The 12,132-nt window shown below is 46.6% G+C and overlaps 2 protein-coding genes across 2 annotated transcripts in view; both read left to right on the top strand.

Moving 5' to 3' along the window:
- Positions 1–3,546, top strand: part of LOC139374611 (thioredoxin-like) — a 56,364-nt gene extending 52,818 nt beyond the window's left edge. Inside the window, exons 4-5 of the mRNA XM_071115639.1 lie at positions 1,481–1,546; positions 2,959–3,546. Of these exons, the coding sequence (XP_070971740.1) occupies positions 1,481–1,546; positions 2,959–3,021 (129 nt within the window). The 3' untranslated portion in view covers positions 3,022–3,546. The remainder of the gene's footprint in view (positions 1–1,480; positions 1,547–2,958) is intronic.
- A 1,906-nt stretch (positions 3,547–5,452) lies between these two features.
- The window catches only part of LOC139375508 (protein NLRC3-like), a 41,433-nt gene continuing 34,753 nt past the window's right edge, over positions 5,453–12,132 (top strand). Inside the window, 1 exon segment of the mRNA XM_071117340.1 lies at positions 5,453–5,468. Within this exon segment, the coding sequence (XP_070973441.1) occupies positions 5,453–5,468 (16 nt within the window).

Below are 12,132 nucleotides of genomic sequence, written 5' to 3'. Positions count from 1 at the left end.
AGTATTAACAGATCTGGGATCAGCCATCTGCCCTTAATCACAGCCTTTATCCATACAGCAACAGTATTAACAGATCTGGGATCAGCCATCTGCCCATGATCACAGCCTTTATCCATACAGCAACAGTATTAACAGATCTGGGATCAGCCATCTGCCCTTAATCACAGCCTTTATCCATACAGCAACAGTATTAACAGATCTGGGATCAGCCATCTGCCCTTAATCACAGCCTTTATCCATACAGCAACAGTATTAACAGATCTGGGATCAGCCATCTGCCCTTAATCACAGCCTTTATCCATACAGCAACAGTATTAACAGATCTGGGATCAGCCATCTGCCCTTAATCACAGCCTTTATCCATACAGCAACAGTATTAACAGATCTGGGATCAGCCGTCTGCCCTTAATCACAGCCTTTATCCATACAGCAACAGTATTAACAGATCTGGGATCAGCCATCTGCCCTTAATCACAGTCTTTATCCATACGGCAACAGTATTAACAGATCTGGGATCAGCCATCTGCCCTTAATCACAGCCTTTATCCATACAGCAACAGTATTAACAGATCTGGGATCAGCCATCTGCCCTTAATCACAGCCTTTATCCATACAGCAACAGTATTAACAGATCTGGGATCAGCCATCTGCCCTTAATCACAGCCTTTATCCATACAGCAACAGTATTAACAGATCTGGGATCAGCCATCTGACCTTAATCGCAGCCTTTATCCATACAGCAACAGTATTAACAGATCTGGGATCAGCCATCTGCCCTTAATCACAGCCTTTATCCATACAGCAACAGTATTAACAGATCTGGGATCAGCCATCTGCCCTTAATCACAGCCTTTACAGCAACACTGGTCTGATGTAACTAACTTGTCTCTGTCCTTTCTCTCTCTTTTTCTCTGTTGCTCTTGGTTCTCTGGCCCTTTCCTTTCTCTCTCTCCTCCCTCGCTCTCCTTCTATCTCTCTGTCCCTCTCTCTCTCTCGTTCTGTTTCTCTCTCCTCCCTCGCTCTCCTTCTATCTCTCTGTCTCTCTCTCTCTCTCGTTCTGTTTCTCTCTCCTCCCTCACTCTCCTTCTATCTCTCTGTCCCTCTCTCTCGTTCTGTTTCTCTCTCTCCTCCCTCTCTGTCCTTGTCTCCCCCTCCTCCCTCTGTCTCCCTCTCCTCCCTCTGTCTCCCCCTCCTCCCTCTCTGTCTCCCCCTCCTCCCTCTCTGTCTCCCCCTCCTCCCTCTCTGTCTCTCTCTCCTCCCTCTCTGTCCTTGTCTCTGTCTCCCCCTCCTTCCTCTCTGTCCTTGTCTCTGTCTCCCCCTCCTCCCTCTACGTCTCCACCTCCTCCCTCTCTGTCTCCCCCTCCTCCCTCTCTGTCTCCCCCTCCTCCCTCTGTCTCCCCCTCCTCCCTCTCTGTCTCCCCCTCCTCCCTCTCTGTCTCCCCCTCCTCCCCGTCCGTCTCCCCCTCCTCCCTTTCTCCAGGATGTGGCCAGTTTCTGTGACATCAAGTGTATGCCAACATTCCACTTCTACAAGAACCAGAAGAAGGTAGGAGGAGTCTGCCGGTAGTCTTAAAGAGACAGTTCCTAATTTTAACTAGAAGGTAGGAGGAGTCTGCTGGTAGTAAGGTAGGAGGAGTCTGCTGGTAGTCTTAAAGAGACAGTTCCTAATTTTAACTAGAAGGTAGGAGGAGTCTGCTGGTAGTCTTGAAGAGACAGTTCCTAATTTTAACTAGAAGGTAGGAGGAGTCTGCTGGTAGTAAGGTAGGAGGAGTCTGCTGGTAGTCTTAAAGAGACAGTTCCTAATTTAAACTAGAAGGTAGGAGGAGTCTGCTGGTAGTCTTAAAGAGACAGATCCTAATTTAAACTAGAAGGTAGGAGGAGTCTGCCGGTAGTCTTAAAGAGACAGTTCCTAATTTTAACTAGAAGGTAGGAGGAGTCTGCTGGTAGTCTTAAAGAGACAGATCCTAATTTTAACTAGAAGGTAGGAGGAGTCTGCTTGTAGTCTTAAAGAGACAGTTCCTAATTTTAACTAGAAGGTAGGAGGAGTCTGCTGGTAGTAAGGTAGGAGGAGTCTACCGGTAGTCTTAAAGAGACAGTTCCTAATTTTAACTAGAAGGTAGGAGGAGTCTGCTGGTAGTAAGGTAGGAGGAGTCTACCGGTAGTCTTAAAGAGACAGTTCCTAATTTTAACTAGAAGAAGGTAGGAGGAGTCTGCTGGTAGTCTTAAAGAGACAGTTCCTAATTTGAACTAGAAGGTAGGAGGAGTCTGCTGGTAGTCTTAAAGAGACAGTTCCTAATTTTAACTAGAAGGTAGGAGGAGTCTGCTGGTAGTAAGGTAGGAGGAGTCTGCCGGTAGTCTTAAAGAGACAGTTCCTAATTTTAACTAGAAGGTAGGAGGAGTCTGCTGGTAGTCTTGAAGAGACAGTTCCTAATTTTAACTAGAAGGTAGGAGGAGTCTGCTGGTAGTCTTAAAGAGACAGTTCCTAATTTTAACTAGAAGGTAGGAGGAGTCTGCTGGTAGTAAGGTAGGAGGAGTCTACCGGTAGTCTTAAAGAGACAGTTCCTAATTTTAACTAGAAGGTAGGAGGAGTCTGCTGGTAGTCTTAAAGAGACAGTTCCTAATTTTAACTAGAAGGTAGGAGCGCTTCACATCTCTTCGTTTGTTGTGGAAACGGACCCCATTATTCCCATATTGTTTGTTTACTTCGTGCATCGCTGACTCTACTTATACATACAATTGGTTGATTCATTGCTTGATTCATTGGTTGATTCATTTATTTGTTGGTTGTTTGATTTGTTGAATAAGTGATTTGATTCATTGATTGGTTAGGTGATTGATTCATTTATTTGTTGATTGGTTGATTTGTTGAATAACTGATTTGATTGGTTGATTTATTGAATAACTGATTTGATTGGTTGATTTGTTGAATAACTGATTTGATTGGTTGTTGTGTTCCAGGTGGAGGAGTTCTCAGGGTCCAATCAGGCCAAACTGGAGGAGCTGGTCAACACTCACAAATAAACACACACCCGTCTGTCTCCTCTCCTCTCTCTCACCTGTCTGAGGACAGTTGTCTCCTCTCCAACTCTCCTCTGTCTCAATTCACCTGAGGATGCCCCAAAGCCTTCCACCCTCTCCTCAACTGATTTGACAGGATGCCTGAATGCCTTCCACCCAATCCTCCCTTTCTCTTCCCCCAATCCTCCCTTTCTCTTCCCCCAATCCTCCCTTTCTCTTCCCCCAATCCTCCCTTTCTCTTCCCCCAATCCTCCCTTTCTCTTCCCCCAATCCTCCCTTTCTTTTCCCCCAATCCTCCCTTTCTCTTCCCCCAATCCTCCCTTTCTCTTCCCCCAATCCTCCCTTTCTCTTCCCCCAATCCTCCCTTTCTCTTCCCCCAATCCTCCCTTTCTCTTCCCCCAATCCTCCCTTTCTCTTCCCCCAATCTACATAGAACATGCCTTTCACCTTCCTCTGTTTTCCCTTCCCCTTCTCCTTGTCTCCCCCCCACCCCACCGGTCTCTCTCCCCGTCTCCCTCTCCCCGTCTCCCCCCCACCCCACCGGTCTCTCTCCCCGTCTCCCTCTCCCCGTCTCCCCCCCACCCCACCGGTCTCTCTCTCCCCGTCTCCCTCTCCCCGTCTCCCCCCCACCCCACCGGTCTCTCTCCCCGTCTCTCTCTCCCCGTCTCCCTCTCCCCGTCTCCCCCCCACCCCACCGGTCTCTCTCTCCCCCCGTCTCCCTCTCCCCGTCTCCCCCCCACCCCACCGGTCTCTCTCTCCCCCCGTCTCCCTCTCTCCCACCCCACCGGTCTCTCTCCCCGTCTCCCTCTCCCCGTCTCCCTCTCCCCGTCTCCCTCTCCCCGTCTCCCTCTCCCCGTCTCCCCCCCACCCCACCGGTCTCTCTCCCCATCTCTCTCTCCCCGTCTCCCTCTCCCCGTCTCCCTCTCTCCCAACTCGGTCTCTCTCTCCTCTCTCCCACCCCGGTTTCTCTCTCCCCGTCTCTCTCCCCCCGGTCTCTCTCTCCCCCCGTCTCCCTCTCTCTCCCCCCATCTCCCTCCCTCCCACCCCGGTTTCTCTCTCCCCGTCTCTCTCTCCCCCCGTCTCCCTCTCTCCCACCCCGGTTTCTGTCTCCCCGTCTCTCTCTCCACCCGTCTCCCTCTCTCCCACCCCGGTTTTCTCTCTCCCCGTCTCTCTCTCCCCCCGTCTTCCTCTCTCCCACCCCGGTTTCTCTCTCCCCATCTCTCTCCTCTCTCCCCCCCGTCTCCCTCTCTCCCCCCCCGTCTCCCTCTCTCCCACCCCGGTTTCTCTCTCCCCATCTCCCTCCTTTCTCCCCCCATCTCCCTCCCTCCCACCCCGGTTTCTCTCTCCCCATCTCCCTCCTCCCATCTCCCTCTCTCCCACCCCGGTTTCTCTCTTCCCCGTCTCTCTCCTACCCAGGGATGGATCAATAATGTATAATAATAATAAACAATTTGTATTAAAATGCAGTCTCTTTCCGTAAACTTATATTTTCATTAATGTACATCGTGCTATAAATGTATAATTAGTCTGTTTTAAAAAAAACTATTTTCCAAATCATTATTGGTTACATTCTACCATGTTATTACCACAGATAAGAAACGTCTATAGAGTCCTTCTGCCGAACCTGATTGTTTTTGTCACACTGCCCTCTGCTGGTAGCACTGCAAAACATCACTCAATCAAATCAAGAATATAATTATTTATTTTTAATCATGGTTTTGCTAAATAGAATGTACATTTTTACTTACTTGAATGAATCTGATGAATGTGAATGGAAGCCTGCGTGTAACGGGTATGAAATGGCTAGCTAGTTAGCTGGGCGGTGCGCTAATAGCGTTTCAATCGGTGACGTCACTCGCTCTGAAACTTGTAACAGTTTTAGTTTCCGGTCCTCTCTCCTCCTCGCCCCAACCTTGGCCTCTGCACACATCGACAACAACCACCGTTCGAAGCACCCGTTACCCATCGCTCCACAAACGCCGCGGGCGGAGCAACAACTTCAAGGTCTCGGAGCGAGGGACGTCACTGATTTTGAAACGCTGTTTAGCGTGCACCACCCGCTAACTAGCTAGCCATTTCATACCGGTTACATGTAGTAGAAACTTACAAATATATATTTTTTTAATCTAATTGAAACTTTTATTTAACTAGGCAAGTCATTTAAAAACAAAGTCGTATTTACAATGATGGCCTAACGTGGAACAGTGGGTTTAACTGCCTTGTTCAGGGTACTTGTCCGCTTGGGATTCGACCGAGCAACCTTTCGATTACTGACCCAACACACACTAACCACTAGGCTACCAGCCACACCGTTCATACACAGTTCATATGAGGAAATCAGTCAATTTAAATAAATTCATTTAGACCCCTAATCTATATGAAATGGAACAAAATCTGTGGTACACGTCGATCCAGAGCATCCCAAACATGCTCGATGGGTGACATGTCTGGTGAGTACGCGGGCCATGGAAGAACTGGGGACGTTTTCAGCTTCCCGGAATTCTGTCCAGATCCTTGTGACATGGGGCTGTGCATTATCAGTGTGAAACATGAGGTGATGGATCTCGTCACGGTGTCTCTGTGTTCAAAATGCCATCGATAATGCACATTGTGTTTGTTGTCTGTAGGTTATGCTCAGTGGTGTAAAAATCCTTAGAAGTACTAATGCCGTTTTTTGGGGGGGGGGTATCTTTACTTTAACTATATTTTTGACAACTTTTACTTCACTACATTACTAAAGAAAATAATGTACTTTTTACTCCATACATTTTTCCTGACACCCAAAATGTACTTGTGGCATTACAACAGGACAGGAAAATGGTCTAATTCACACACTTATCAAGAGAACATCCCTGGTCATCCCTACTGCCTCTGATCTGGAGGACTCACTAAACAGAGAACATCCCTGGTCATCCCTACTGCCTCTGATCTGGAGGACTCACTAAACAGAGAACATCCCTGGTCATCCCTACTGCCTCTGATCTGGAGGACTCACTAAACAGAGAACATCCCTGGTCGTCCCTACTGCCTCTGATCTGGAGGACTCACTAAACAGAAAACATCCCTGGTCATCCCTACTGCCTCTGATCTGGCGGACTCACTTAACACAAATGCTTCACCTGTAAATTATGTTTGAGATGTGCCCCTGGCTAGGGTCCAAAGTATAGACTACACAGTTGTTACAGTACACATGACAGCCTTGGTGTTCCTGTTCAACACTGATGACAGCCTTGGTGTTCCTGTTCAACACTAATGACAGCCTTGGTGTTCCTGTTCAACACTAATGACAGCCTTGGTGTTCCTGTTCAACACTAATGACAGCCTTGGTGTTCCTGTTCAACACTAATGACAGCCTTGGTGTTCCTGTTCAACACTAATGACAGCCTTGGTGTTCCTGTTCAACACTAATGACAGCATTGGTGTTCTTGTTCAACACTAATGACAGCCTTGGTGTTCCTGTTCAACACTAATGACAGCCTTGGTGTTCCTGTTCAACACTAATGACAGCCTTGGTGTTCCTGTTCAACACTAATGACAGCCTTGGTGTTCCTGTTCAACACTAATGACAGCCTTGGTGTTCCTGTTCAACACTAATGACAGCCTTGGTGTTCCTGTTCAACACTAATGACAGCCTTGGTGTTCCTGTTCAACACTAATGACAGCCTTGGTGTTCCTGTTCAACACTGATGACAGCCTTGGTGTTCCTGTTCAACACTAATGACAGCCTTGGTGTTCCTGTTCAACACTGATGACAGCCTTGGTGTTCCTGTTCAACACTAATGACAGCCTTGGTGTTCCTGTTCAACACTAATGACAGATATGACAGATGCTACTTAGTGTGATATAATCTAGTTGTTGTTTCTTTCAGATGAATGCGTCACTGAAACCCATTCAACCAGTAAGTAAACATGAGAGTTACAGCACCTTAGCAAAAGTATTCAGACCCCTTTGACTTTTTCCACATTTTGTTACGTTACAGCCTTGTTCTAAAATGGATTCAATCATTTTTCTCCTCTCATCAATCTACACACAATAACCCCATAATGACATCACAATACCCCATAATGACATCACAATACCCCATAATGACATCACAATAACCCCATAATGACATCACAATACCCCATAATGACATCACAATACCCCATAATGACATCACAATACCCCATAATGACATCACAAAAACAGGTCTTCAGAGATTTATACAAATTTATAAAGAAACTAAAAACTAGTATTCAGACCCTTTACTCAGTACTTTGTTGAAGCACCTTTGGCAGCGATTACAGCCTTGTGTCTTCTTGGGTATGACGCTACAAGCTTGGCACACCTGTATTTGGGGGAGTTTCTCCCATTCTTCTCTGCAGATCCTCTCAAGCTCTGTCAGGTTGGATGAGGAGCGTCGCTACACAGCTATTTTCAGGTCTCTCCAGAGATGTTCGATCGGGTTCAAGTCCAGGCTCTGGCTGCGACACTGAAGGACATTCAAAGACTTGTTCCCGGAGCCACTTCTGTGTTGTCTAAGCCGTGTGCTTCTGTGACAGTATAGCTTCCGTCCCTCTCCTCGCCCCTACCTGTGCTCGAACCAGCAACCCTCTGCACACATCAACAACTGACACCCACGAAGCATCATCACCCATCGCTCTACAAAAGCCCTTGCAGAGCAAGGGGAACAACTACATCAAGGTCTCAGAGCGAGTGACATCACCAATCTGAAACGATATTAGCGCGCACCCCGCTAACTAGCTAGCCATTTCACATCGGTTACACTTACAGTCATTGTTCTGTTGGAAGGTGAACCTTCACCCCAGTCTGTGGTCTGAGTGCTCTGGGGCAGGTTTTCATCAAGGATCTCTCTGTATAACCACCGTCCAGACTGTTATCTGACCTACCCAGGGACTACAGTTAAACTAGCTAGCTGGCTAAATCTGTCACATTTACACATTCACATGTCACATAAATCTGTCACATTTACAGAAATGATGATTGATGTGAAGTATCTCTGTCAAATACATTTTCAATAAATGACAGGACAAGGAAAGGAATGTATTTATGTGTGTGTCAGTCTATCGTTGATAAGTGTGATTAGTTCAATGTCACTTTTACCTGCTGGGCATCTATGAATGTTTGAACATCTTGGCCATGTACTCTTATCTCCACCCGGCACAGCCAGAAGAGGACTGGCCCACCCCTCAGAGCCTGGTTCCTCTCTAGGTTTTTAATCTCCACCCGGCACAGCCAGAAGAGGACTGGCCACCTCTCAGAGCCTGGTTCCTCTCTAGGTTTCTAATCTCCACCCGGCACAGCCAGAAGAGGACTGGCCACCCCTCATAGCCTGGTTCCTCTCTAGGTTTCTAATCTCCACCCGGCACAGCCAGAAGAGGACTGGTCCACCCCTCAGAGCCTGGTTCCTCTCTAGGTTTCTAATCTCCACCTGGCACAGCCAGAAGAGGACTGGCCACCCCTCATAGCCTGGTTCCTCTCTAGGTTTCTAATCTCCACCTGGCACAGCCAGAAGAGGACTGGCCCACCTCTCAGGGCCTGGTTCCTCTCTAGGTTTCTAATCTCCACCCGGCACAGCCAGAAGAGGACTGGCCACCCCACATAGCCTGGTTCCTCTCTAGGTTTCTTCCTAGGTTCCTGCCTTTCTAGGGAGTTTTTCCTAGCCACCGTGCTTCTACACCTGCATTGCTTGCTGTTTGGGGATTTAGGCTGGGTTTCTGTACAGCACTTTGAGATATCGGCTGATGTAAAAAGGTCTTTATAAATAAGTCTAATTGATTGATTGTTTGATTGATTGACCATAACAACACAGATGTGACCGTCTATTGTATTTTCTGCCAAACATTGTTGTTCTCACACTGCCCTCTTCTGGTAGCACTGCAAAACATCACTAAATGATCAAATCAAATGTATTTATATAGCCCTTCGTACATCAGCTGATATCAAATGATATCATGAAATAAAATAAAAAACATTCTTACCAGAAAGAATATGAATTTATGGGCTGAATACTTGCATTAAGTGTATTAAGCCTTTACATGACATAAATATAAACCTATACTATAAACCTATACCTGTTGAACCCGCCCACTGTGTTGAAACAGGAAATACATTTATACGGAAGTAGAGGAAGAAATGGACACGAATCAGTCGAATAAAAATGTTTCTAAGGTTTGTACTGTACCGTTCTTTTACAATTTAATATAGATACGTTAAGACTATTCAAGAGAAAGGTGTTTTAGGTGGTAAAACATCCGCAGAATTGGAAAGTTATCACAATACTGATTTCAACTTTCAATAATGATCGTTTTAAGGGGGGGTGGGTATAATTTGTGGAACGTTCCAAAAGGAATACGTTCCAAAAACTTCGTTGCCAACAAATAACGCAACAATGTAGCACGATCAATTAACCTTGCTAACGAATAGGCATCAACTCACCACGTAGTTTATTCTTAATGTTTGTCCATAGGCTACCAGAGTGAGGACAGACATTTTTTTCGGAATAAACGTGGTGAGTTAAACACTTAATGAAATAGCCCACTCCCTACCCGGTATCTTATTTGGCCGCAATACGACTCTGTATGCGTTGTTTGTTGGAAACCTTGTTATTTACGAAGTTTTTGGAACAGATTCCTGTTGGAAAGTTCCACAAATTATACCCACCCCGTTTTAGGCTTATGCTGATTCCTATATTTGATTCCTAATGAAGTCGAGCAAGTAAAAGTGACATGCAACTAAAGGAAAATGAACTACCGATAGTTAAACATTAAAATATAATGTCGGGCTAAATGACGTTAAAAGTTTAAGATTGGGAGCGTTCTGGTTTCACAGATCAGAAAGGCGGTGGTCCGTTTTAACGTGAGCTGATGTGTTCAATGATTGGTGCGGTTAGAGCGTTGGACTAGTAACCGGAAGGTTGCAAGTTCAAATCCCCGAGCTGACAAGGTACAAATCTGTCATTCTGCTCCTGAACAGGCAGTTAACCCACTGATCCTAGGCCGTCATTGAAAATAAGAATTTGTTCTTAACTGACTTGCTTGGTAAAATAAAAATGATTGTCAGCAAACGCACCATTCGTCTTTAGCTACGCTGGGGATGCCGCACTAGGCTGTGAACATGTGCGTTGCTTTACTGTGCGGTGGTACAAATGGAAGTACACACACAGACCCCAACTAGCTGGCTTTTAGCGAGTTGAGAAGCGAAGCGCATGTGTGGGGCTAGACATCCCGCAAAATAAAACCTCATGGACATCGGGCATTATGCTGCATTCATAACCAAGTGGGAATATGGCTATTACCAGTTGTGTTTGCAAATAAATAGTGTTCAAAAACCATATGAATATATTGCTTTTTTATAAATAGTGTGACAAGATGGCCAGCGCTTCAAGCCCCCGCCTCCTCCGCCAGCCTCCTCTCACTCTTTCCCCCACACGCTAAATGTCAGTCTCGACTTCAAATCAAATCAAATTTATTTGTCACATACACATGGTTAGCAGATGTTAATGCGAGTGTAGCGAAATGCTTGTGCTTCTAGTTCCGACAATGCAGTAATAATAACAAGTAATCTAACTAACAATTCCAAAACTACTGTCTTGTACACAGTGTAAGGGGATAAAGAATATGTACATAAGGATATATGAATGAGTGATGGTACAGAGCAGCATAGGCAAGATACAGTAGATGGTATCGAGTACAGTATGTACAAATGAGATGAGTATGTAAACAAAGTGGCATAGTTTAAAGTGGCTAGTGATACATGTATTACATAAGGATACAGTCGATGATATAGAGTACAGTATATACGTATGCATATGAGATGAATAATGTAGGGTAAGTAACATTATATAAGGTAGCATTGTTTAAAGTGGCTAGTGATATATTTACATCATTTCCCATCAATTCCCATTATTAAAGTGGCTGGAGTTGAGTCAGTGTCAGTGTGTTGGCAGCAGCCACTCAGTGTTAGTGGTGGCTGTTTAACAGTCTGATGGCCTTGAGATAGAAGCTGTTTTTCAGTCTCTCAGTCCCAGCTTTGATGCACCTGTACTGACCTCGCCTTCTGGATGATAGCGGGGTGAACAGGCAGTGGCTCGGGTGGTTGATGTCCTTGATGATCTTTATGGCCTTCCTGTGACATCGGGTGGTGTAGGTGTCCTGGAGGGCAGGTAGTTTGCCCCCGGTGATGCGTTGTGCAGACCTCACTACCCTCTGGAGAGCCTTACGGTTGAGGGCGGTGCAGTTGCCATACCAGGCGGTGATACAGCCCGCCAGGATGCTCTCGATTGTGCATCTGTAGAAGTTTGTGAGTGCTTTTGGTGACAAGCCAAATTTCTTCAGCCTCCTGAGGTTGAAGAGGCGCTGCTGCGCCTTCTTCACGATGCTGTCTGTGTGAGTGGACCAATTCAGTTTGTCTGTGATGTGTATGCCGAGGAACTTAAAACTTGCTACCCTCTCCACTACTGTTCCATCGATGTGGATAGGGGGGTGTTCCCTCTGCTGTTTCCTGAAGTCCACAATCATCTCCTTAGTTTTGTTGACGTTGAGTGTGAGGTTATTTTCCTGACACCACACTCCGAGGGCCCTCACCTCCTCCCTGTAGGCTGTCTCGTCGTTGTTGGTAATCAAGCCTACCACTGTTGTGTCGTCCGCAAACTTGATGATTGAGTTGGAGGCGTGCGTGGCCACGCAGTCGTGGGTGAACAGGGAGTACAGGAGAGGGCTCAGAACGCACCCTTGTGGGGCCCCAGTGTTGAGGATCAGCGGGGAGGAGATGTTGTTGCCTACCCTCACCACCTGGGGGCGGCCCGTCAGGAAGTCCAGTACCCAGTTGCACAGGGCGGGGTCGAGACCCAGGGTCTCGAGCTTGATCATTCTCACATAGGTATTCCTCTTGTCCAGATGGGTTAGGGCAGTGTGCAGTGTGGTTGAGATTGCATCGTCTGTGGACCTATTTGGGCGGTAAGCAAATTGGAGTGGGTCTAGGGTGTCAGGTAGGGTGGAGGTGATATGGTCCTTGACTAGTCTCTCAAAGCACTTCATGATGACGGATGTGAGTGCTACGGGGCGGTAGTCGTTTAGCTCAGTTACCTTAGCTTTCTTGGGAACAGGAACAATG

This window comes from Oncorhynchus clarkii, chromosome 19 (assembly GCF_045791955.1).
Source record: "Oncorhynchus clarkii lewisi isolate Uvic-CL-2024 chromosome 19, UVic_Ocla_1.0, whole genome shotgun sequence".
Classification (NCBI taxonomy): domain Eukaryota; kingdom Metazoa; phylum Chordata; class Actinopteri; order Salmoniformes; family Salmonidae; genus Oncorhynchus; species Oncorhynchus clarkii.
Note: the sequence above shows the minus strand (reverse complement) of the source record. Positions and strands in the feature narration are given on the sequence as shown.